This window comes from Girardinichthys multiradiatus, chromosome 10 (assembly GCF_021462225.1).
Source record: "Girardinichthys multiradiatus isolate DD_20200921_A chromosome 10, DD_fGirMul_XY1, whole genome shotgun sequence".
Taxonomy (NCBI): domain Eukaryota; kingdom Metazoa; phylum Chordata; class Actinopteri; order Cyprinodontiformes; family Goodeidae; genus Girardinichthys; species Girardinichthys multiradiatus.
Window position 1 is genome coordinate 13,393,108 of NC_061803.1, and position 26,989 is coordinate 13,420,096.

At 38.9% G+C, this 26,989-nt stretch overlaps 1 protein-coding gene across 1 annotated transcript in view; it reads right to left on the reverse strand.

Annotated features, from left to right (window-relative positions):
- psme4b (proteasome activator subunit 4b) overlaps positions 1–26,989 on the reverse strand; it is a 50,403-nt gene that overhangs the window by 19,395 nt on the left and 4,019 nt on the right. The window contains exons 3-32 of the mRNA XM_047377246.1: positions 26,120–26,236; positions 23,039–23,083; positions 22,697–22,846; positions 21,998–22,061; positions 20,662–20,736; positions 18,819–18,941; positions 18,637–18,729; positions 18,345–18,523; positions 14,866–14,952; positions 14,547–14,733; positions 14,112–14,201; positions 12,497–12,561; positions 12,131–12,281; positions 10,747–10,845; positions 10,452–10,521; positions 9,645–9,712; positions 9,027–9,230; positions 6,114–6,271; positions 5,746–5,841; positions 5,609–5,664; positions 5,430–5,486; positions 5,292–5,347; positions 4,844–4,942; positions 4,681–4,743; positions 4,474–4,569; positions 4,246–4,377; positions 2,905–3,114; positions 2,683–2,819; positions 2,291–2,344; positions 1,586–1,715 (exon numbers count right to left, since the gene is read on the reverse strand). Of these exons, the coding sequence (XP_047233202.1) occupies positions 1,586–1,715; positions 2,291–2,344; positions 2,683–2,819; positions 2,905–3,114; positions 4,246–4,377; positions 4,474–4,569; positions 4,681–4,743; positions 4,844–4,942; positions 5,292–5,347; positions 5,430–5,486; positions 5,609–5,664; positions 5,746–5,841; positions 6,114–6,271; positions 9,027–9,230; positions 9,645–9,712; positions 10,452–10,521; positions 10,747–10,845; positions 12,131–12,281; positions 12,497–12,561; positions 14,112–14,201; positions 14,547–14,733; positions 14,866–14,952; positions 18,345–18,523; positions 18,637–18,729; positions 18,819–18,941; positions 20,662–20,736; positions 21,998–22,061; positions 22,697–22,846; positions 23,039–23,083; positions 26,120–26,236 (3,211 nt within the window). The remainder of the gene's footprint in view (positions 1–1,585; positions 1,716–2,290; positions 2,345–2,682; positions 2,820–2,904; positions 3,115–4,245; positions 4,378–4,473; positions 4,570–4,680; positions 4,744–4,843; positions 4,943–5,291; positions 5,348–5,429; positions 5,487–5,608; positions 5,665–5,745; positions 5,842–6,113; positions 6,272–9,026; positions 9,231–9,644; positions 9,713–10,451; positions 10,522–10,746; positions 10,846–12,130; positions 12,282–12,496; positions 12,562–14,111; positions 14,202–14,546; positions 14,734–14,865; positions 14,953–18,344; positions 18,524–18,636; positions 18,730–18,818; positions 18,942–20,661; positions 20,737–21,997; positions 22,062–22,696; positions 22,847–23,038; positions 23,084–26,119; positions 26,237–26,989) is intronic.

Sequence of the window (26,989 nt, forward strand, 5' to 3'; positions counted from 1 at the left end):
CCATAATGAAACAAAAGATATAAAAATATACATTGCTGCTTTGTTTCTTCTGCTTTTAATATAAGACACAAGACAAATCATGTCTATTTAAGTCGAGTTTTTGTCAAAATGAACATTGATTATTCAACACATGGGGTTTATAGAGTTTTATTCCTCTAACATGAAGATAAACATTTTGATCCCGAACCCCTACACATATTTTCAAAGGATTTGGTGCAAGCTGAACGCATCACTACCTTCAGTACACAGGGATCTCCACAGTTATTGGCAACCCAATGTATCTAAATTTGTATTTAAATTTAAAATTGCAAAAGCATAATCTCAGTTCAAAAAAATATATATAGACAAGTGCAGTCCTTACTTTTAGCTAATTTATTCAATGAAGACAAAAAAGCCTACCTTACAAAATTATTTATTTTCACAAAATCACCAGGGACACAAATATTGGCCCGGCTAATAGTCTACCAGAGCGATTTGTTGAGTTGAGTTTACACAGCCGTTTTTAGGTTGATCAATATCTAGAAAATTAGAATTAGTGATCAGTGGCTTCCTGTTTCCCCTTGGGTATAAATATGATACGACACAGAGACAAATTTCTTTTTGCCACTCTCCATAGTGGGAAAGATGAGATCATCCCAAATAATTAATGTAGATGCACATTGATTTTCATATATCAGGAAATGGAAACAAGTAAATAAGTAATGGACCAATATTGGATGAGACCAAAGATTTGAGAACTCACATTTATCTTGCCACCATGCACAGTAAGCAGGATGGTAGGTTAAAAAAAATCTCCAAACCTATCTGCTTGTGATGTTTGTTCATTTTAGATTTAGATTTAAAGCGCTAGATAATTAAATGTTGGTTGACTGGAATTATAGGCTGTAATTTTCAAAATTGTGTCAGTTCAGATTATGCTGCCGCGGTTAAATCTTAATTTATTTAAGCCTTTTAACACATTTTTATCAGGGTTGACCATAAGTGTGGAGGGGGCTGTACTTTCTCTGTTGTGGGACTGGAAAATATACAGTGCAATGTCGACCAAAAATAACAAAGTAAATTTGTAGAACCTAAAACAAAATTAAAACTAATTACTTTCAGTAAGTGTGAATCATTTACCCTTTATGGCCTTCTCTGCTCCCAAGTGTACACACATAATTTCCTGTTACATAATATCTGATATAATTTAACATATTAAATCTTGGTTATCACTTTGCATTGTGTTATTAGATATTATTTACTTTTAAAGATAAATGAACTGAGATCTGTCTAGAGAAACTTCATGATGTTGATGATGGTAGTATGAAAGCCGAACAGCCATCTTTAAACTATGCCATACAATACATGAATATGTAAGTGAGAGTATATTTTCAATATCTATGCTGATAAGGTGCTCCTGCATAAGAACGAAAAGGACGTTTATGTTTTTAGGCATCTTGTCAGAAAACTAGCACAAAAAATGCTTTAGACACCTTATTTCCATTTTTATAGCCTGAGGTAAAAGCAGATACCTGCAAAGTGTTAAAATTTCACACACCATAAATAAAAACATAATAATAAGGCACACACACACAGAGATGCAGACCTTGCGTATGCTAATGGAGTCATGAACAAGGGTCTGTGTGAAATAGAGGACAGCATCAGGTGGAAGAGGATGATCGTCTCGCAGGAGGAGAGCCAACAGGTCTGTGGCCATGTGCTCAAACTTCCAGGGCCTGAAATGAAAACAGACATATAGTGCACACAAGCAAACATTTCTCTGTTAAACTATGATATATATTTAGATGAAAAACATTTTTATATGACCATTCAGCTAAGCAAGTAAGAATCAATCAGTAGGACGCCAATTATTCCAGGGGGCGCTGTGGTAATAAATACCAGTAGACAATATAAAGAGCAGTCAGTAATGCTTACCTAGGAGCATATCACTCATTACTGAATAGATTTCTACCATGGTGGCTTTTATTTGCTTGTAAAATTTTCAAGCAGTAGCAATACAAAAAGCTACTGAATGAGGATTGTCACACTACATTTACAATTATCAAATATCTATAATAGTTGCCTCATAGCAAAAATGAATAAATGGATCATAAAAAATAAGTTATTTACTGCTGCTTTTCTAAAGTAGAGTTACAGCACTGTGTATTAAAATCATCACAGTTCCTGCACTAATGCTAGCAGTGCTTATATTTAGTGAGAAATGACATTCAATCAGTAATTTCATTACTTGTTAAATACCTACATTGTGAGGACATGGCACATAAAATGTCCAGGTAGAGAAACAACTTACAAGTCTCTGTCTTCAAGGCAGTCCAACAGGTCATTGACTAGCTTCTCATATTTCCTGTGATAAAACAAGAAGATAGGTTGAGATGTTCTATACTTACTACAAATAATGACTACAAAGACAGACAAACAAAATTTGTCCATTTGCTCCTCTGTAGCCTTTAACTGCACCACGATATAATTGAAAAGGTCTATTTCCTTCCAACTCCTTCCAACTCTACTTTACTGTCCTACTTATAAGTAGGAGTCCTACACACAATTGTAGTTCTCCAACCCCTATAGTGCATATTTTATTTCCTGCATAAATATTTTCATACTATAGTGCAAATGAGACCAATCAAATCAATTCAGTTATAGAAAAAATAACCCCTATTAAACTTTTTTAAATATTCCTACCTTGCTGCCACAATGTTTCTGATTCGCTGACGCTGAATTCCTTCCTTTATTTCTTCTTTGGATGGAAGTCCCAAACATGGTGCAGGGTTTTGAGATTGTGCGATTTGATTGGCTACCTCAACACATCTCTCTGACACCTAGAGATGGAAGTGACCAAAGAGCCACAATTAAGAGACCACTGGCACAGCCAGTTTGATGATTGCTGTTGAGTGTGTGGCTCACAGTGAAGTAAATCCCGATGGTGTCATGCAGGCGATGAATCCTGTCAATGATGTCATCAAATAGTCGACCGATGGACGGCTTTTCTAGGGTCACTGAGTGCGAAAGTCCACATCGGACGAGAGCAGGCCACACCTCCCCGACACAGTCCCAGTCCCTTGTGCTGGCTGGGCAGAAACCACTTGAGGCACCCAAGAGACAGTACAGAGTACCCTGGAAAGATCAAATGCATACAACCCCATATTCATATACATTTTTCAATGCCTGATAGAGTTCAATAAACAATTGGGAAAAATACACAATCAGGCACCAAAAAGGTAGAGGTTCTCAAGAAATGTCATCTAGTGTTCAAACAGTGTCACACCAGGTGACTAAGTGTTTATCACTTTATAGCCAATTTATTTTGCAAGAAATTAAGGCTAAATTAATAAAATATGTTTTTATATTTTAGCAAAAACGTTTTGAATCAAACTTGCTTGACATATAACCTATGTCAATATGGCAAAACTGAGGTATGTACCGAACTGCAATTTAAGATGTACCATTAAATCCTTGTTTTATAGCGTCTTTTTTGTCTACTTTTAGTGCCTTATTTTTAGGGCATAGTTTTAATAAAATACTTTTTTGGAGTGTTGGTGTTAAGTTTATGGTTTCATGAATATATTTTTTTAATTTCTCCATCGTTTCTAGTATGGCAGGGTCCTGCATGGCCTTCTGTGAACAACCTAGATTGTTTGACTAAGTGAAATGTACTGCTACAAGAGATCTGCAATGATAAAATAAAAAAATTAAAACATGTTGCCAAAGAAATGAAAACCCATTTAAAATAAAGAAAAACAGAAAAACAAAACTACAAAGATTGTTTTGAGAAAAGTATTTGCGATGACAGTGTTGTCACCCACAATAGGATACAATATTGTTCAGAGAGTTAAAATTCTGATAACAAAACCCTTAAAACTTACTTTTTTCTGTTGAATAGGCTAGTAGTGAATTAATACCACCTGTTGGGCCACTGTGTGCACTGTAGATCCCTGACTAGACACCAAAAGTTGTACAAAAATCAGTGAATGTGTATCAGAAACCCTGGCTTACGTGTCCTTTAGAACCTTTGTACCTTAGTGGTACATTTGTACCATGGGGATATGAGGTAAAACCTGGTGAGCTATGTGTGAGCAGATAAAATGCATCCTACCTCAACATCTAGCTATAAACAAGTAAAATCAGTGATACCAACAAATTCATCAATACAAAGTCAGGGGGCAGTTTAGCATGTCTTTTTAATTCAGAACCACGGAGAGAGACAGCTCCAGGGGGTCACGTGTTGAACGTTTGTGTTCACAGTACCTTGAACTGCTGCTCTGTGCCTGCGGTCCTCTGTGGAGACAGCAGTTGTAACATACGGGGAATCATGTCCCTATAAGAAAAGCTATAGGTTCCCATTGCTGTCATCAGTACACTCTGCGCCCTGCTACGTACCTGCGGGAAGATGCATGTTTGCACAGTTAGGTCTTGTTTTATCCCTGTATCCATGTGAAAATGGGAACAAGATGATGTTCTGATTTAGTTTTCTACCTGGCTGTACGTGCTGGTAGAAAGCAGCAGCAGATCACAGAGCAGCTCCTGATGAACCACTTTGTATTCACTGCCCTCCACCACCAGTTTCCTCATCTGCTTGCAAAAAAGAACAAAAAAAAATAAATACAGTTTTCACCACTGACAAATTCAGAAAATGTATTTTCAATCACGTGTGCGTTTCTTCACGGATGCCTCCATGCGAACCTCATGCTGGAGCAAAACCCGGTCGATGAGCAGTGCTCTAATGTGCTGCTTTTTCCCAAGAAGCTGCAAAAATGGAAGGATGAGGGATTTAAATCATCCTGTTAGTTACTTATTGAAACTGATGACAGTAAGCAGGCATAAACTCTTCATTGTTTCAACTCACCCTATTTTCCATTGACTTCTTGACGAGAGTGAAGCTTTTCCAGAGTGAGTCAAACTCCTTCTTGTGTGTGCCGCAGAAAAACATGAGGTCACTGATTACCTGCGAACAAACAGCATTATATACATGCCATGCCATATACACAGTTAATAACAATGCTTTTATAACAAGGAAGGGAGGAATCAAAAATATTTACAGAACCCACAGTGACAACTATCTTCTGGACAAGTCAAGTTAATGTGAGGATGTACTTTTTGTACTTTTTTTATGCAACATTTCTGGTGCAGTTTTTTTGTTTTTTACGTATATCTTTTTCGGTCATATTGTATAACACATGTCACATTGAAAGAAGAAACATTTAAGAATTATTTATTATTGTCTCATGATTTATATTGGAAAAACCTTTAAAAAATGCAGTGATTGTGACAAAAACACAGAAAGGATCGGGCACCTTAATGATGACAAAAAGGGATTTTGTATCATCTTCTGAGTGCTCCAGGATGTGATCTGGATTAAAGAAAGAGGATAAGAGTTTGCACTGCAATAACATTTCAAACAGGCATGTTTTTAAGTGAAAGTCTGCACTCACGAAGCAGCAGTCTCATGGTCTGGCAGATGGACACTCTGTAGTTTTCCAATGAATCATCTGAAGGGGGAAAAAAAACACATAGAAGTCCCATATAGATGCAGAATGCAAAATGAGCTGCCCTGATCGCCCACTGACACTGATGGTGCTTTTGATCGTGCGCTATGTGGCTGTTTTCTTACCATACTTGACACCTACGTGAAGCTTGATCTCCCCCAGATTCAGCATGGAAGGCACCCTGAGAAAAGGCCAATCATTAGACAAGCCAGCATGAAAATGTGTGTTTCCATATCATTAGTGTGCACAGCTGCAGCCTCACAGGTCATGGACGTGTGCTCCATCCAATGGGGGCAGCATGCTCCCAGCTCCAAGAAGGCAGTGCTGCACGATCGCAAGGCTCTGCCACAACTCCTCCCTGTAAACGAGGCATCACATCACGCTGCTTCCACTGCAGTATGTGCCTCGCAAAACTGCAATGGCCTTAACACTTTGAGCTGCTAAATTCAACTTTCATTACTCTGTGTTCTTGATTAAGAAGTCAGGACGGATAGTTAAAATATATGTATGGCATTGTTTTGATGCAGACAGACTTTCATCCATCACTAATGGAGGGCCACTGTCCTGTTTGTTTTGCTTGCACGCCCAATTGTGTCTGTGGATCTTAAAGTGAGACAAACGACTGCGCACCTGGTCATTGGCTGATCTCCAGACACATGGCCTTTGATTCGCTGCAGCTGGGGTTGCAGGAGCGACGACAGCAGCTGGAAAACAAAGTTTTCTTCCTCCTGGCATGGGACATGCCAACACACACCCAAAGCTGCCACATCTCCGGCTCGGCCCCAGTCCTGCAAGAAAGGGACCCAGAGAGCTGCAGAGCGCTGTTGCCTCTTTTTCCACTGGAACAACTGGCAGGCAAACCAGCACAACCAGTCAACCTCTAAACCGCAGGCCTGTGTCAACTAACGAAGTTTTAAATACTTAAAACAGATGCAATGGATAAGAACAGTCGGGGAAAAGAAGAAAACAAATAACACCACAAACGTTTCCAGATGGCAAATTAATAGATCTAACTGGTAGCACACATAAAAATAAGACAAAAAAAGAAAATTAATAGAATTTAAAAAAGTTGGTGTTTAAAACTGTGATACATTAGATGAACCTGGTTAAATCACAGCTACATAATAGACAGTTACAGAAACATTGATCTATTTCTCTGCATGAATGTGACAAAAATATTTGTCTCAAAAGAACCAGGGACAGAGATCCTTAGAAGAGAGGATAAATGACACCAACCTCATTTCTTTCATCATCTGAACAGCTCTTTTCACTCCATGTTCAAGTTGGTCCATCTATGTGTGCATCTTAGTGGAAACTCTTACTTTAATTTGAATCTAATCCTCCTTCCTTGGTCATAAAATGAAGTATTTTGTTGGGTTTAGCTGGGAGCAAATTTTAGTTTTTGCTCTACTGAAAAAAGAAATGCTTTTACAAATTTCTGTTACAAATTTAAAGTTTTGATTATTAGCAGCCAAATGCTCTAGCTTCTCATTTTTGTTAATATGTGTTCATGCAGCCTTCCAATCTTCTCATTTACTCAGTGAATCCAAACTAATGATGTTCAAGAAAAGTCTGACAATGCAAAAGCAGTGTTGGAAAGTTGGAAAGCTGTCGGTTCAATTCCAGCTTCCTCCTGATTTCGATGTGTCCCTGTGCAAGGCACTTAACCTCAAGTTGCCTACCAATCTGTGTATCAGTGTATAAATGTGTGGGCATTTGTGAGTGCAATTGGGTGAATGTGGCACTAGTGTAACTTGATTTGAGTGATCGGTATGACTGGAAAAGTGCTTTATAACCCATTATTTTATACTGTTACACTCAGAAGCTGGCAACCAGAATCAGACATTTGACGGGCCCTGTCTGGTCCTTGGCCAGTGGAAAACTTTTTTCAATGTGTAAATGCACCATACCTAACCTCTGTCGATCATGCTATCAACATCACTCTTTGATATGGAAGTTGTTAGTGAAGGAAGAAGACTCAAAGTTAGCTGTTTTCAGCATCAGTGAGGTGAAATTATAAAGATCTAAAAAGCTGTTTAAAAGAGAAACATATTTTCTGTCACACATGGAGACATGTCTGTAGTTGATTCAGGCAGCAAGAGAGTGAGAGAGAGCAAGAAAACAGGAAGGTTGAACAAAGTACAACAAAGTTACTCTGTTTTACTCCTTTGAACTTTCAAATTCTGTCTGCCATGGTACAGGTTGGATTTGGAAATGTTGGTCACCTTTTGAAAATCTCTGAGTTAAGAGTCATGTAGGATATACACTTAAATACAGCTGTTTAAGTAATGCTATCTTAGCTAATCACAGTACTCCCCATTATAAGATCCTAAAGCCAGTTTAAAATACCTAAGCTTAAAAATGGTTGAAATGCTTAAAGCAGTTTGAATACAGACCGCTACACAAGATCCTTCCTGCCCAGAGCCATCACCACCTACAATGAGTCTTTATAGAAAATGTATTGATCTGAATGTCTTTCAAAATATGTTCTGTGGATATTGGCTGCTTTTCTCACTCTGCCCATTGTATCTGACCATAACAGCATAGAGCAAAAGGCCGCCAGAACCTAAGAGCTCCATTAGCATCATTTATACTGTTTAATTTGTACTGTATTGCACCGACTACGCCAAAACAAATTCTTTGTATGTCCAAAAACGTACTTGGCAATAAAGCTTTTCTGATTCTGATTCTGATCCAATCTTTGGAAGATCTATGGTATATCAAGTAGCTTTTTGGAAATTGCTTTGTTGGTGTAGAAATGCTATTTCATTTCTGTTTTTTATGATCTTTGGTATGTGTCATTTTTGTGACAAGCTGCTAGAAATGTTGCCTAAAGATCCTATTTAAATATGGTATTTCTCTGTTAAGTGCAAGCAGATTCATCACCTTAAATGTGCAAGCCTTTTTAAACCTCAATGGCTCATGAGTCAGAGTTTAAGTGGTGTGAAAAACAAAAACATTCCCTTCAAAGGATTCAACTTAAAACAAGAAAAAGAAAGTCAGAGGCGTCATACCTCCGACCCCCAACGTAGGGTCACTCACTCCATTAAAAAAAAATACCAGATCCGCCAAAATTCTATGGATTCTTCCTTGGGCTAAGACACAACTCTGTTAAAAAATTCAGGGGAATTTGTCCGTAAGGTTTTCCGTAAAGTTGGAAACATAAATACAGACAAACAGACAGACAGAAAGACAGACTCAACTGAAAACATTACCTCCTTGGCAGAGCCAATCTGAATGGTTGACAAGATACTTATCAAAGTAGGAGTACTTTCATATATTACAAGAAAGTCAGGTTCCTGACAAGCAAGTTATAATTTTCATGTCAACCTATTGTTACATTGTACTTTGAATGATTAATCTAATGGTTCTACAAAGTACTCTGAAAACAAATATGTGAAACAAATGAACGCTATCAAAAAACCAAAAAGTATTTTGTCTCAAAAATCCATCTTTTTGAGACAAAACTGTTTTACAATTACATAATTAGGGGTGTGGTTTCGTCTTTTTATGTGCTTTGCCAAAGCTTCAGTGTGTTTTTACCTGAATGGGGAGGTTGGTATTAAAGCCTCCAGGGGTACTGCGGTACTCGGTGGGATAGATGAGAGACAGCGACCGGAGTGTGTGCTCCAACAGACTGCAAGCAAGTGTGTAGGCCTGCTTACAGCGAAGACTCACACACACATGCAGGATTCGCTCCAGCTCCCCTTGGTATTTTAGCAGCTGTTCACCATCCACACGGATTACCTAAATACAGCACAGACGCAAACACATATAGGTGAAAACATTCAATTCATTGGAGAGTTGCGCCTCAAATTTTGAGGATCTCTGGATAACAGCGTGTGGCTCACTCAGCCTCGCGTTGAGCTCCCAGGAGTAATAAAAAAAATCTTGAAAGAGTATCAATATGTTCTGGTTAACGGCAAAGCGCTCTGATATTTATGACCTTGAAATGTCTTCTGGCTAGTGTTTTTCCTTTTCTAATATCCTTTCTATAATCCTAAAATGACCATTCCACACTAAGGAAAAAAATTGTAAATGGTACCAAGCACCTGTTCTCTTGTCATTTTGAGAATGAATATAAATTCAAGACATGGTACAGACGACAATAAAAGAACTTGTTTTTAAGCTTTAAAGTGCTTTAATAGTTTCTTCTCTCACCTCAGAGAGCAGCTGGAGATTCCATAACAGCTCCTTGTCCAGCTCATCATCGTTCTGCAAGTCCTCATCTACACACAAATAAAGTGTTATATCAGTGAACTATTACATAATTCTAGTAGACATTTGTGATACATGTTCACTGCTCCTTGAATAGTAATTTTAACAGGCTTTAAAAAACAATTCAAATGAAAAATCAGTTGGTGTTAAACTGTATTCAGTGCTGATTAGCTAATGTAAGCATGCTGACAGCCCAAACCGGAAATCTGAAACATACAAGTTCAAACTGTACTGCTGTAAACTGTACTTGGAGCAACCAAACTGCTGCACAAGTGAATGAAACGTATGAGATAAAATCCAAATAATAAAAGCAGTATGCAATAACAAAACAATAAAATAATTAATAAAAGACAAATGACAGGTCAAGGACTGGCCTGGCCTACTGGTCATGTTCCCTGGAGTTAAAAGCCAGTGAGTTATTTTTTAAAGAGAGATTTAAATTCAGTAAGACTTGTGGCAGACCTCACAGAAAGACGGAGGCCATTGCAGAGTTTTTGGAGCTGTGGCTGAAAAGGCTCTGTCTCCCTTCGTCTAGTCCTTGGAATTAATGGCTAATTTGATTAATTTAGAGGTTGCAGTGACCAGAAATTGATGATGAAGCAAAAAGACAGAAGCCTTTTCTTCAGCTTTTATGTATAATTGAAGGAAATCCTGAATGAACCTATTCATAGTTCATTCGAGGCTTGAAGCAGTCTTCATGTAAGACATCCTCGTTATATAAAGATCTGTTCTACACAGTGTGATACTGACTGTCAGTAATGAGGGAAATGATGCTGCAGCAGTGAGGGACGAACAGACGGAGAGACTCAGCAGGATGACACTGCAAACACAATAACATGCAAATGGCATCCAAACACAAAACAGCATACACATTTAGGCTCACATTCAGGCAAGAAAATGAAAATAGAAAATGTGATGAAAATGTTCTGTAACATGCATAGCCTTAAGTAGGTGTGTTAGTTCAAACTCTGTCATTGATACATTACAGCTCACAAACCACAAATTGCATTAGATTTATAAATAAACGACACAAACCAATTGTTACCTTTGCTGCTGCCTTGCACATGTCAGCGACCATTCTGCCCGACACGCACGTCTCAAAGATGCTGGAAGTGGCAAAGTTATACAGCTTCTCCAACGCAACCTGATCACAATGCAATATAAGAAAAGATCAGATGAAGCAGTTCATTTGTGTACTGTACGTACAAAGTTTTTTTTCTGTATTTGGTGTAAGAAATCATTTTTAACTGCATCATTAATACAAAAAGGTTTAACTTTTTTGTTAGTTTTTTTTATGTTTTAAATAATTTAAAAGGGACAGAACAGATTACCGAGCACATGCTATTCAGTCTGTCTAAATAAATCTGTGAGTTAAATGTGGTTAAATGAGAGATATCTTGTTTATGCTTGTTGAGGATAATCATGCTTATTTTTTGATAAAATGCAGTGTTCCTACATATCAAAATAAAATATATATTACTCAGATATGAACATTTCTCTCACAGGTTTTCTTGTCAAATGGACCGTTGAGTAAAAAATATTTACCTGCATGTTGCTTTTATACTTGTCAGATTTTTCTATCTACATATTCAGCAAATCAAGGAACAATAGAAAGCTTAAGTTGGGTTATAAATTGAAAGTGTGGCAAAGGACTATTCCATCTGGACTAACTTAGATTAGCTCGGTTTTCAGAATCCATAACAATAAATACAGGTTCTTCAAAGCACAGTTTTTTTTACCTGCTTCTTTTCTGCTTCTAAAAAATATCAGCCTCAATGCTTTGTTTGCTGGAATATAAACCAGGCCTAGTTTAGAAACTAAAGGCCAGTTGTCTAGAACCTCGAAAAAGCACTGAAATTACCGTTTTTTTCATTCTCACATATGCATTAATCTTTTTGTTAACAGTCTGTCACTGAAATACCAAAGAAACAAGAGAAACATTAACTCATGTAAAAAGCACAATGTTTTTTTTATTTTTTATTTAGATTTTGATGTTTAGGTTTGGACCTAGACCTAAACCCTGTGTATGACCAGTTTATTCTGGACAGGTTGCATTGCTTGTGACAGTAAGTCTTCAAATGATATTCATGCAACTAATGTCAAATAAAAACTATGTATGAATCTTTGAAATAAACAGAAAGCTGCTTTTAGAACACTTCTCACAATGTTGTATTGTCTGGATTATTCACAAATACTTCCCATCAACATCCGAAGTTGGCTGGTAAATTATGCACTTTAACGTCTTGGCAAATCAAGCTAAAAGAGCTAATAAAAAACAAAAGAAATCTCACATTCATGAAAGATTTCATCACCCATAGCAAAAAGCTTACTTTCAAGAATCGAAACCTCTTTTAAAGGTCTCAGCACACTAAAGGGTTGCTTTCACTGAGACATTTGTATATCAGTGGCAAAGTGTATTTCTGCACTACCTTGTAGATTTCTGTGGAGCACTGTGTTAGGATCGTACTAATGGTGGAGGACAGTCCCAGCTCCACCAGGCTCTCCAAATGAGTCTGGGTATCCGTCTCCGTCTCGTCTCTCGTCTGCTCCAGTGTGCTGCTGTCTATCAAAGCAAAACATCTGCGCGAGCACACACACACATGCACAAAAACACACCTTGTCTGTGATGAAAATGTCAACGATATGATTAAAACACACACACACACACAAAAAAAAGCTTTTTCACTCCGGAGGCAGTGAGTCTAGTGCATTTCAAACAGAGAGACACATTCGTATTCAGACGATGACAACAAAGCTCCACAGAGTGACAGGCTGACTTGCTAATTTATCTCTACCTGTCCAGGAACTGCAGCACAAAGTCTTCAAAGCCGGCTGAGGCAAAGCAAAGATCCCTTTCAATCTGCAAGGGAAAAATGTAAAGTGTTTCTGTATTATCTCTATGATTTGATTTTTTTATGAGTTAATCACCAAAAAGCAGTTAGACGATCAGGGAAATGCATTTTATGGTAGTGAGCCTTAAAGGTAAAGCCCTTAACTTTTCAATCAGCATGGTATCTTTAGATAATGACTACAAGAACAAGACTGTGATTAGTAGAGATCTTAATTAAGTTTTCACTCCAGGATTTCACTTTAAGATTGGAGGAGAGTCTCAGAAAGGCTCAGACCCCCTGCCCATCATTACTGAGAGTGCCCTCCATCCTGCTCCACCCCTGAATGCCGTCTCAGAGGAGACCCACTACAAGGTCCTGCACAGGCTGGAGGGATTAAACATCAAGATAAGTAGTTCAGCACGAATGCTAGAAGTAGTTTGTGCTGAACAATGAGTCCCAAGTCATTTTTCTCCAGTCTTGAGAAAAATGACCAATATGGTGTTTTCAAGCTTCGATTTGTGTACCAACTGAGAAAAACATCAACAGATAAGCAGCTAATTAGCGCCGTTTGCGGTTGGATTGTATCGTCTGTTGTTGTTTTTGCTGCATTTAGTGTCACATAGCTGTTTCCGGGCTTAATGCTAAGCTGAGCTGACATATGAATGTTTCTGTTGGGAACATTAAAGAGATGGGAATTTTTCATCTAACTGTCAGAAAGAAAACGTTACCTGAAGTGTCAAATTGCTCAACTAAAAAAGGATGTAATGAAGAGCTTCAGAAGCATCTCTTTGTAAATACACCCAAATCTACTTATTCTGTCCAAACTGAAACAGGGGTATATGCTTGCTTTCCACTTTAGACAAGGTAAATATCATTGTAAATATAATCTGATGTCACTTTTTACCTATTTTGAATCATTAAGGCTTTAATTACCAGAAGGGTCAGAAATAAAATAAATAATGTAATTTCATCCTTTTTTTAAATACATTAAAAGGATCACAGAAATGGTTCTCTGTAACATAATAGTGTAAAACAAGGTTGTTTTAGTGTTTCTGTCAAAGTGTTGCATTAGTTTTATCTTTCAGAAGGTAAAAATGCCAGTCAGAATTTGTGTGAGGTACTTTTTTCTAATTTAAATACAATGAAAAAGTACAGTTCAGCACAAAATTATTCATACCTCTGGCAGATTTTGATGTATAATGATTTTCATTTAACCATAAAACTTGAGCACAATTGGGTGTTCACATAGAACAGACATCAAAACTGAACACTTCAAAGTCTTTCTTTGTGTGCACAAACTTATAAAGTTGATTCTGATCCAAATATCCAGCCAGAATAACGCTAGGATGTGTAATTTTAACCCTGTGTGGATTAGAGAAAACCTGTTTATGTCCATGATGTGTGTAATCTTTTCAACGAATGGCAGTAAGCATCTAAAACATATTGTTTCAGTTTTCACCTTGTTATTATATTTACAATGTATTTATCTTATACCTTAAAAGTCAGTAGGGTTCTTGTCTTGTTTGTTTTCCGTTTCCAGTTGTCCGAAACAGATGTTTAAGATCTATTCTAGATTTACCTCTGTGAGATCCGTTTGTTGAGTAGGAGCAGATGAGCAGTCCACTAAAGGCACCAGGGTGGTGAACGTGGTGATGAACTGGAATGTTATCTGGACAGAGATCCACAACAGATCAATATACATCATCTGACATGATCGCAGCATGCGTTAAATGATGTGCCAGGTAAGATTTTTTATATCCTTTAATTCGTTCTGCTGCGATGATTAATACAGCATGGAGAGACAAGGGAAGCAATCTATTTTACTATTCGACCAGACAACCAAGACACATTAATTATAACTTCTTCAAACTGAGGTATTCATTCCACTTTCAGGACTAATTAATAGGACAGACCTGAGTATACGAGAAGGGAACTCAATCAGCAAGAGCTGAGCTCTATCGTAACCCTGTCGCATAATTTTTCTTCATTACTTATCTGCACATTCATTACTCACCATGCACTTGCTGAAGTCATTTGGGTCCACCCCTGGGAGAGAGCCCATGAGGAGTGGGAGCATATGAGCGCGGCCCTCTGGGTAGCGGTTGTCAGGGGAAACGAGACTGCGCGCCATGCCGATCATGCAGCTGAGGGTGGCAGTGAGGGTGTGTGGCTCCGTCAGGGTCTCCATCGCTGCATAGGTCCTGTTTTACACACACAATTTAGTGTCTGGCTGCTTGCATTTAGAAGACACAAAAGTCCCTCTTCTGTCAAATCTCAAACAAGCCTCTATGAATCTACTTTCAAAACTGCACAGAAGTATAGACAAGTCTTACTTTTCAAGTACTGGTGGAATGACGAGTTCTGGTGTGAGGAGAGACAGGTTCTGGAGAGCATAGGCTGCATCTGTGCTCCCAGTTTTACTGCAGATCACCAGGAGAGGGCAGAGGAAAATACAGTAGAGGTACAGCAAGAACCACACACACACACACAACGACAGATAATCACAGATGATCTGTCCTTGTCCAGATTAGGCATGTTGTGGTTGAGGCCAAGTGCATGCAATGACTCACCAATGAGACATAGTTCTCAGATGACTGGATGCATGTTCACTGGTTGTTTACTTGTTTATGGTCCAGTGATCTGCTCACAACGTTAAAGCAGAGTGTAGGAAACAGAAGCTTCCTGACCAAGAATCGTTTTAATCTCAAAGTCTAAAGATTTGCAGATTCCAGGAAAGAAATGTTGACCTACTAATCAGCAAATCACAGTTTTTGACAACTAAAAAGGGACTGTGCCGATTAGTGCAAAATGGCTGGGATCATATGTCTGACTCAGAGCTGTAGGTAAAAATATCTAGAGAAAATCTGATCCCTGAATGTCGACCAAGAAGACCACCAACTGGCTCAAACAATGCAGCAGACCCACGGACACCTACATCTCTATATGTATCTGCACAAGCAGAAAATTATTCTTTCAGCTTTCTCACCTATATCTGACTTAGACTTCGTTACATTTTAATAGTCAGCGTATAACCTATAATGAGCATGAATAACAACTATAACTTTTTTGATGATTTGCTTTTATCCACACAGTCAAAATAAGACATACGGGCTCAAATATATAGAGCAAAGGTCAACTAGCTGGGACTCAAACCTGTGATAGGCTGCCACGAGGACTAAGGCCTCCGTACATTGGTCATGTGCTCTACGCCTGTACAGACGTCGCACCCGAAAAACAACACACTTTTTGTAGCTATGAAAAAGGTTCTTGCATACTTCTGGCTGGACATTTGACCCATCTTCTTATCAGAGATGGTAGACTTCATTTAAATTGTTTGGTTTCCTTGCTCAGATCTGGCTTTAAAGTCTAGTTCATTCCTGATGCTAAATGTTGTCCTTAATTATCCAATTACAAACCAGGTTTACTGTGTTTCAGGGATCATTGTTAGAACAACCCACTATGTCCATGTTCCAACAGTCAAGCTATTGAAGGTAAAGTTGCAGAATTGTGAGGTACTTCTCTGTCTTCATTATTCCACCAATTCACAAGTAACACTGGCATCAAAACTGACCCACAACACGCTACACCATAAGACACAACAATGTATGACAGTTGGTACAGCCTTTTTTAGCTGTCATAACCATGAATGGATTCCTCCTAACATTCTCCTTGTCATTGTGGCCAAATATCTTAATCGTTGTCTCATCTTACCATAAGACTTTTCTCCAGAAAGCACGTGGTTTCCCCATGTGAGTAGTGACGAATTTCAGTTCAGCCTAAAGATATTGATTAACCCGGTTGAACATTTGTGGATGATGCTTAAATTTGAGTGGAAATGAACTCAATTCAGCCATGATGAGTGGACATCCAGCCAGAATTGTGTCTGAAGTTTTTTGATGGCTACAATAGGCACATGGTCATGTTATAACTTGCTAGGGGACATTAATCCAGATACTAGTGGTGTTGAGTCTGTATATGTATTTTGACCCTTTGTGGATCAGAGGAAATCCTTGTTTGCACCCTAGAAAAAACCAGTTCAAATAAAGCATTAAAAGCTTACTTATGACCTTGACAGGTGTATATAAACGTCTGAGGAGAATTATATAATTTTTAGTATTCTTTAAAACTGTTAGAAAATGCAAAAAAACTAATAAAAACTAAAGTTAATGCAACAAGACGGTTCTGGGTTTGAATCTGGACTGGGCCCTTTCTGTTCTTCTTGTGCATGTGTAAGTTTTATCCAGGTACTCCAGCTTTCTGCCATACACCAAAAAAATTTTCTGTTAGGTTAATTGGCCTCTTTTAATTTCCTTAGGTGTGTGCATAGCTGACTTTACTGCATGTCTCTAAGTTGTGATAGAATGGTGATCTGTCAAGGGTGTACAATGCTTCTCACCTGATGACTGCTAGGGATATGCACCATCCAGACTGTTACCATTTCCCTCTTTATCATAAAGCACTAAAGATGCATGGTGGAGTTCCTAAGCCCTTAGGGCCTCAGTGGCAGAAATACAAAGTCCCAGATATGTGTAATCAGGAATGCCAAGGTGCATTAAAATTCTGGCCAGAAGCCATTTTTGACATGCTTAAGGTATTTGCTTCCAGATTTATCCAATACGATTACAATATCACCAAAACGTGATTTTATTTCAGTAATTCAAAAGTGAAACTAATATATTATGTAGGTTCATTACACAAAGAGTGATTTCAGTGTCATTTTTAAAGCTAAGAAAAAAACAAAAGCTCCTTTTGCATGAATTACTTCATGAATGCGATGTGGCATGGAGCTGGTTAAAGTCTTGAATGGCCTTCGCTTCACAAAACTCAGAAAGCTGTGGTTCTCCCTGTTGCTTCTGTTCAAGTATTTTTCCAACCCCTTTTTTGGGAAACTGAATTTTGAATTTTCATTAGCTATAAAGCCATCATTATCAAATTAACATGAAAAACATGAGTCTGTGCGAGGGGACATGGGGGAATTATTTTCATTTGCGTCCCCACACAATACTCTTGTGTTCGCTTGCAATACTTTTTTACGATTGCTCGCAAAAGTTTTGCGTTCTCAGCAATACTTTTGCATTCGCTCGCAATACTTTTGCGTTCCCACATTATACTTTTTGCGTTCTCACGCTATAGTCTTTGCGTAATCTCGCAATACTTTGTAGGAGACCCGTTTTTGAGATTTATAGAGTTTTATTTTGAAATCGGCCTTAAATAACAAGATCTTCAATCAGACTTAAAGACAATTATCCACATGCTGTCAAACTGCTGAATTCTGGACAATAATACTGCACGAAACCACATCTGTGACACTTTATTTGCTTATTACTGCTGCATGATGTGTACTTTTTTTGCATGCCACTTTTCTTTTCATAGTGAGATGAACGGTTCTTCTTATCCTAAGCATTTAATCGCATTGCTGACTGCGTGTTAACCTGCATATGACAAATAAACCATATCAATGCCACATCAGTGCTGTTTGTTTTGTGAGCGGTTTGTCAAATGTGCTGCTGTTCCAAAATGCACAGCTGTCTCAAGTTGATTAACAACTTTTGCGAGCGAACCCAAAGGATTGCGTGGGGACGCAAAAGAAAAAAAAAATCCCCCCCATGTCCCCTCGCGGGCTCCGTAGTAATGAACCAGTATACATAATATTTGAGTGTCACTTTTTAAATTGACTAATTTAAATATCTAAAGTTTTCAAAGATATTCAAATTTAGAGAGATGCACTTGTATTATAGTACTATAAACACAAATTTGTATCTGTGAATGTCATGAATAAAAATAGATGTTATAAACTAACTGCGCACAGTACCTGAACATGGCCAAGAGGGCAGCACTGATGAGGCTGCGAGTAAATTCTTGCAGGTCTGCATCTGTCAGTCTTTGACAATCAGGGACCACAGTGATCCAGCTGGGTCCGGCGTAACGCTCCCGATGCACGCGGCGCACAACGCTAGCTGGGAGTCTTTGCAGTAGCCTCATCAGCCGAGTCTTAAAAAACGAAAAAACACATATCTGCATTAAATATCTCAAGTATTTAACCGATTCCTTCGTGCAAAACATCGATGGAAAAGTGTTTGAGTGAGAGAAAAAAAGAAACTGACCTGCCAGCGACCGTGATTGGAGGGGTGGTAGAAGGAGGCAATGCTGCTGAAGAGGCAGGTTAGTTCTTTCTGTGCAGCATTTCCTGGTCCGCCCTGCAAAAATGTATATTAATGAGGCAATCGAGCAGGCTACAGTTTAATATTTTGAAACAATTTTTGCCAAAATGTTTATTTGTGTGTACCAGCAGTGCTGTGATCCATAAAACCAAGTATCCAATGTCATAGGGGTTGATAAGATACCTCGGCGCCACCATCTGACGGACCCCAACCGGAAGGTTTAAATTTCGCAGGATTCTGGTAAAGATCTAAACACACAGAACAACACGTGTGTTTCACCTTCCACTCACAGTGGCCCATAATAAAATACATTGCCAGGAACACATGTACAGGTCCTTCTCAAAATATTAGCATATTGTGATAAAGTTCATTATTTTCCATAATGTCATGATGAAAATGTAACATTCATATATTTTAGATTCATTGCACACTAACTGAAATATTTCAGGTCTTTTATTGTCTTAATACAGATGATTTTGGCATACAGCTCATGAAAACCCAAAATTCCTATCTCACAAAATTAGCATATTTCATCCGACCAATAAAAGAAAAGTGTTTTTAATACAAAAAACGTCAACCTTCAAATAATCATGCACAGTTATGCACTCAATACTTGGTCGGGAATCCTTTTGCAGAAATGACTGCTTCAATGCGGCGTGGCATGGAGGCAATCAGCCTGTGGCACTGCTGAGGTCTTATGGAGGCCCAAGATGCTTCGATAGCGGCCTTTAGCTCATCCAGAGTGTTGGGTCTTGAGTCTCTCAACGTTCTCTTCACAATATCCCACAGATTCTCTATGGGGTTTAGGTCAGGAGAGTTGGCAGGCCAATTGAGCACAGTGATACCATGGTCAGTAAACCATTTACCAGTGGTTTTGGCACTGTGAGCAGGTGCCAGGTCGTGCTGAAAAATGAAATCTTCATCTCCATAAAGCTTTTCAGCAGATGGAAGCATGAAGTGCTCCAAAATCTCCTGATAGCTAGCTGCATTGACCCTGCCCTTGATAAAACACAGTGGACCAACACCAGCAGCTGACACGGCAGCCCAGACCATCACTGACTGTGGGTACTTGTCACTGGACTTCTGGCATTTTGGCATTTCCTTCTCCCCAGTCTTCCTCCAGACTCTGGCACCTTGATTTCCGAATGACATGCAGAATTTGCTTTCATCCGAAAAAAGTACTTTGGACCACTGAGCAACAGTCCAGTGCTGCTTCTCTGTAGCCCAGGTCAGGCACTTCTGCCGCTGTTTCTGGTTCAAAAGTGGCTTGACCTGGGGAAAGCGGCACCTGTAGCCCATTTCCTGCACACGCCTGTGCACGGTGGCTCTGGATGTTTCTACTCCAGACTCAGTCCACTGCTTCCGCAGGTCCCCCAAGGTCTGGAATCGACCCTCCTCCGCAATCTTCCTCAGGGTCCGGTCACCTCTTCTCGTTGTGCAGCGTTTTCTGCCACACTTTTTCCTTCCCACAGACTTCCCACTGAGGTGCCTTGATACAGCACTCTGGGAACAGCCTATTCGTTCAGAAATTTCTTTCTGTGTCTTACCCTCTTGCTTGAGGGTGTCAATAGTGGCCTTCTGGACAGCAGTCAGGTCGGCAGTCTTACCCATGATTGGGGTTTTGAGTGATGAACCAGGCTGGGAGTTTTAAAGGCCTCAGGAATCTTTGCAGGTGTTTAGAGTTAACTCGTTGATTCAGATGATTAGGTTCATAGTTCGTTTAGAGACCCTTTTAATGATATGCTAATTTTGTGAGATAGGAATTTTGGGTTTTCATGAGCTGTATGCCAAAATCATCCATATTAAGACAATAAAAGACCTGAAATATTTCAGTTAGTGTGCAATGAATCTAAAATATATGAATGTTAAATTTTCATCATGACATTATGGAAAATAATGAACTTTATCACAATATGCTAATATTTTGAGAAGGACCTGTATATACACACAATTCTGCTAACAACTCACTGTGGGAATATAAGGAATCCAGTCCACGTAGCCGATGTTATCGTTGGCAAGCCGAGCAAACAGGTTCACTAGGTGCTACAAGACAACATCAGGAAAACAGTCACTGCCGAGTCTATTGCAAAATTCCCAGAGGTTTGCCATTTCAAGAATTAAATATAGCCTCTAAAAATTGGAAAGATGTTTAAGAGGGCGGAAGACGTGCACTCAGCCAGGCTGCTGAGGGCCTGGAGGCTGGATAAAGGCAGAGCGGAGGCACAAATGGAAAATCTTATCTGCACGCTGAGTGGAAACCAGCAACAACTCTTCAATCATTGTAATCAGGGAATGTAGAAGCTGTGTCATTCCAAATTACTCCATCCATCTTTGGGAAAATGGAAAGTGGTGTAATCCCTTGCTCAATACATTTGAAATGTTTTCAAAATCCATCAGAGGCAAATTTGTTTGTTAATTTCCTGCTAACATAAATTAGCTCTGACATCAGAAATTCTCCTCCAAATCCAAGCAAATACAGTACCTTGAAAAGGTTTTCACACTCCTTCAAGTTTTCCACATTTCCATGTTACAACCACAAACTACAATACATCATACTGAGACTTTTGTGAAGTAGAATGAAAATGATATATAGCTTTGTTTTTATTATTTATTTCGCAAAAAAACATGGGGTGCATTTGAATTTACCCCCTTTTTACATTGATACCCCTAAATAAAATCCTGTGCAACCAATTGACCCTGCGGACCAACCCAGAACTGGCCATACAACATTTAGTCGCTCCCAACTAGCTAACTAGAGTGGCGTGGTGAAAGCAATTATTGAATAAAAAGCCATAAGAAGTCCTGCTTGCAGTTTGCCACAAACCATGTGGAAGAAGGTGCTCTGGCCAGATAAGACTAATACTAAACTCTTAGACTTTGTCACTAAACCCTATTTGTGGCAGAAAGTTAACACCCTGAATTTACCATGATGGCAGTATCATGCTATTCACAGATGCTGTCTCTCCAATCTGACTCAGCTTGAGCTGTTTTGTGAAAAACAATTATTCACTAGATGTGCAAAGCTGGACTTCCTGCAGCAGCTGAAGCAGCAAGTGGTTCTACAAACCATATCACTGGGCTGAACTCAAATGCATGCCACATAGATTTGTATTTGCACAAATTTTGATAACCATGCATCCCTGTCCTGCCACTTTACAATTATGCACTACGTTGTTTTAGCTCATCACTTAAATTTTGTGTTTTTGACAAAATATAAAAACAATTTCAAAGGTATACTTTTGCGAAGCTTTGTGCATATTTAAAGGATCAGAATCCATCTGAAGTTATGCGAGTGTGTACTCACCCCTTCCCAGCTTGGCTGATTTTGCACTGACATCCAAAGATTCATCAACTCATCAAACCACAACCTAAAAACACACACACACAGAATAACTTTTCAGATTAAAACTTAATAAGACACACCTGAGGCTGAATTCCCCTAATTTATCTGCAATTTCCCCCAAACATGAACTAATTCTCTCCTCTGTGTATTCTGGCAGAGGGACATCGACAAAAGGAAAATGGGAAAAAAAAAAAAAAAGAGTATTAAAAATGATGTATTATGGAAACTGCAGAAACTGTTTATGGATCCAAGAGTAAATCCAGACTAATCGCTTACAAAAAACCGTGGAATGCACTGAGAAGCTGTGAAGAGGCTTGACAGCTGGAATACAACCGCGATGAAAGCAGAATGACGAGTATGCAGAGAACTGTTTCCATAAAAAGCAACATATTAGAAAAACAAAAACTGTTTCAATTTAATTTGTAAAGGTTTAAATCCTTCCACAGCCTTAGAATATGGTTGCTCATGTGATGCATTTTAAAGCAATGCTGCAACCAAAGAAGTCTTATCTGTGACTCGAACTGTGTTTCTCTTTAGTTTCTGCAGGAAGATCTCTCAGTTAACTTTCTAATCCCTGCGTGCTAACTCTGGCTCAGAACACATAGTCCTCGGCATATGATCCTGTTTCCAAACAGAACCATTCCGGCTGGACCAACTCACTGGAAGCCCTGGCTGTGTTCCTCCGGGGGCATGATGGTGGGCAGAAACAGCTCCATGTTGCTAACTGACTTCTGCATGACCACGTCAAACACGCACAACAGGGGGCGCCACTCATCCAGCATCTCCTTGGTTGCAGATGCTGGGAAATACCTGGGAACAAAAACGTCTATATTTATTTATTATTATCAGAGAAACTCAGGTAAACACATGCGGAACAAATAAGGGTGTGGCCATAAACAGATGCGAGTAAACACATTGACCTTCAGTACACAGCTCGAATAAAGATCAAAGGAAAACATTATTTGCTTCACAGATTATATGATCAGAGAAGATGAGACTTACAGTCTGCAGCTTTTGATCAAAGCCTTCAAAATGTGGTCCACTGAGCTGTGATCAAGCAAAAAGATGGATGAGCACACGTTCTTCCTCTTATGTCAGACTGAAAAAATCTTGAGCAAAATGCCATTTTATGAGTAATAAGGAATAAAAACTATAGAATATTCAGAATTTAACCCTTGGGTCAAGAACTGACGCTGTTCTCTAAAACACAGTGATTTGCAAAAGTGTTTCATTTTTTCACATTTTGTAAACAGATTTCAGTGTTTTTATTGTGATGGACCAACATAAAGTAGAGCATAATTGTGAAGTTAAAAGGAAATGTTACAAAGCATTTAGTTTTTTTCCCCAAATAAACAGCTACAAGGCTTTTGGGATATGTTTCTACCAACTTCATACATTTAGAGGCTGCATTTCTTTTTTAAAGATTTGTTTTTGCGGCAGTAGTAACCTTTATTTCTTGAAAGCAGTTATAGAGGAAACAGGGTGAAGACGGAAGACATGCAGCACATGTCGCCGTGGGTGGGACTCAAACCAGGAGACAGTCGTGTCAGGGGACGAAGCTTCTCTATATATGGGTTGTGTGATCTGCCGCTACGCCAGATCTGCATTCCAAAAGCTGTATTTTTGATCATTCTTCTTTACAAAACAGCTCAAGCTCAGTCAGACTGGATGGATAGTTTTTAAACAATTTTTTACTCTTGCCATATATTTAAATTGTAATTAGATTTGACTGGGCCATACTAAAGCCAGTCTTTATGTTTTGCCCTCCAAGGCTGTCCTGCAAGACAAGGATATTTCATGGTGGGCATGGTGGGCCAATAAAGTTCAATTTTCTCATTTGACCACAGCCCCCCTGATTACACATTTCTTGTGTCTCCAACATGGCTTGTGCCTAAATGAAAACAGGACTTCAACATTGATTTCTGATTCCTGCTCTTCCACAAAGGCCTTATTTGAGGAGTGCACAAGTAATCCTTATCCTATCAACAGATTCGCCTGCCTAAGCTGTGGATCTCTGCAGCTCCTCCAGAGTTGCCACGGGCCTCCTGGCTGATTCTCTTGCTTCATGCATCTAAATGCATTTGGTCAGAATGTCAATTGAAAGGAATATAGCATGTCAATATCTAGTGCAAGCCCAAAACTAGAAACTGAAACTGTGGCAAAACTAATCACATCTGATTACATAAGAGGTGAAAAGTAATGCTGTGAAGGCCACTTGACTAGCTATCTTTTTCTGTATTTTATCCACCAGTCATTTAAGCAATCAATAGTAATTTGTCTATGGCAATTCAGCTCTTTCCCTTGTTTTTAGTGTTTGCTCAATTAGAATAACATTAAACAATTAGAATTACACTAAAATACCATTTTTGTACATTTTTACAGCTCAGTCAGGACAAACTTTTTACTTACTGAAAGAGAGAACAACTTTGAGTTACATATTTCGTTCAAATTTAAGTATTGCAAGCCATGTTAACATGTTGCCAAGAACACATTTTATTATTTAAAGAGCACTGCCAAAGGTTGACTGTTTCTCTCTCAAAACAATGCACAGGCTTTAGTTCACATTTATATAAATAAATAAGATAGAAAGCTACAGTACTGTGAAAATGGCTTGGGTCCACTTACAGATTTTTTGCAGGTTTAACTTGTTACACTTAATATTTTCCAATTACCAAATATATTTAACTGGCACTATTTCAAAAGAGAAAACTGCCTTCTGGAACGGTGGGGAACCTTTGCTGGAGTGGCCGGCCAACCCAAATTACTTCAAGAGCACACCAACGACTCATTCAGTAATTTCTTATTTTGATTTTAGTTTGAAATACTTTTTGCAAGCATTATAGTATCTATTTTTACATTTATTTCTACTTATTTCTAAATAGTTTTAGCTAGTGTTATCCTTGTTATCTTTTTCTATTTTTAAAATAAAACATCTTAGCAAGTGTGACATAATCCATTTTATTGTATCATTATTTGTATTTCTTTTTTAGATTTCATTACAAATAGTGTAATAGTCGAACCTCGGCTTCAGGAGGAGCAGTGTGGTTTTCGTCCCGGCCGTGGAACACTGGACCAACTCTATACCCTCTACAGGGTACTCGAGGGTTCATGGGAGTTTGCCCAACCGGTCCACATGTGTTTTGTGGGCCTGGAGAAAGCATTCGGCTGTGTCCTCGTGATGCCCTTTATTAGGGGCCATCCGGTCCCTGTACGAGCGGAGCAGGAGTTTGGTCTGCATTGCCGGCACTAAGTTGGACCTGTTCCCGGTGCATGTTGGACTCCGGCTGGGCTGCCCTTTGTCACCGGTCCTGTTCATAACTTTTATTGACAGGATTTCTAGACGCAGCCAAGGGCCGGAGGGGGTCTGGTTTGGGGACCAGAGGATTTTGTCTCTTCTTTTTGCAGATGACGTGGTCCTTCTGGCCCCCTCTAGCCAAGACCTACAGTATGCGCTGTGGCGGTTCGCAGCCGAGTGTGAAGTGGCTGGGATGAAGATCAGCTCCTCCAAGTCCAAGGCCATGGTTCTCGACCGGAAAAGGGTGGCTTGTCTTCTTCGGATTGGAGGGGAGTCCCTGCTTCAAGTGGAGGAGTTCAAGTATTGTAGGGTCTTGTTCATGGGTGAGGGAAGAATGGAGCGGGAGATCGACATGTACGAGTTCAAATAGTGTTTGTTTCCTATTTTTGGTTTTGGAAGTTTTATATTTTTATACACATTTTTTAAATACTTATATTTACAATATACAGTAATTTAGTTTTCTAGTTCTTTATTATACAAAATGTTTTTAATCAATTTTGCTTTTTTTCTGTATTTGTTTGATTACTTGGTGTGATTATTTCTATGGTGTTTTTTATGCATGTCCATCTCTCCATAACCTCTTTAAAGCACGTGTGTAACAGGGTACTCTATCATTGGTTGGTTGGCTGATTAATATAAGATTTATCCAAACATTGACATGTTTGTTTCAAAACTAAAAAGATATGACAAAAAACCATATACATAAATGTGGGTGGTTTGCAGTATAAGAGGTGCAATGACAGACTAATACGGGGCTTCCTCTACCATGTGAAGGCAAATGTACGTACTTTGGGAACCAGATGAGCCCCAGGTGCTCCGTTTTGGAGTAGATGACTCTATCGTACAACTCGTAGAGGGGTTTCCACGGGAGCTGAAGATCATCTCTTGACAACAGCTCCTTCTTCCTGTTTGGAAGAAACAAGTCAGACCTAAGCTGTGTGCATATGCTGGCAGGTTATCAGACATTTAAAGCTGTGAGAAGCCTCCTGTTTACGAAAATGTTGCAATGAGGTGAGACATTACAGGGTGTTCATCAGGGGGAAAATGAGTCATCCTTTCACAACACCATGACTGCCAACTTAGGAACATGTCCACAAATATGATGCAGGGATTCTTTATACTTATTAAAGCATAACTGGACAAACAGCTGCAGGCTTTAGCAGCTTCACAGGAGAAGTTTCAGTTGTTTGTAATATTTGCCTTTTAGTGGTTCCACAGAGAAATATGAAGTATGTTGAAAACCTAAATGTAAAGTAATATTATAAATTACTTTACTCTTCTCATTTTGGTTCCTCAAACACCCACTTAAGGTTTTGGATTTTCCACAAAATTACGTTTCACTGCTGAGTACCTCAGAAGCTTTAAAATGAAGTATGTTTTTTTTTTTTAAACCCCCGAGAAATTAAAATCCTTTCTAATTTGCGCTGTTCTTCATAGAATCACTAATTTTATAGGATTACACCTAGCAGAAACGTGGTGAATCTCTTCACTTGAGAATGTGCACAAGTTTTACAAGCACAGTCTTTTTGTTTTCATTTATCCAACAGTAAAGGAACATCCTCTACTTAGGTAGGTTCCAAAAAATGAAGGGAAGAGGAGAAAATCTGCAAAGTTGACTGTGAAATCCAAAAGTATGATATGAAGAAGCTACGCAGACC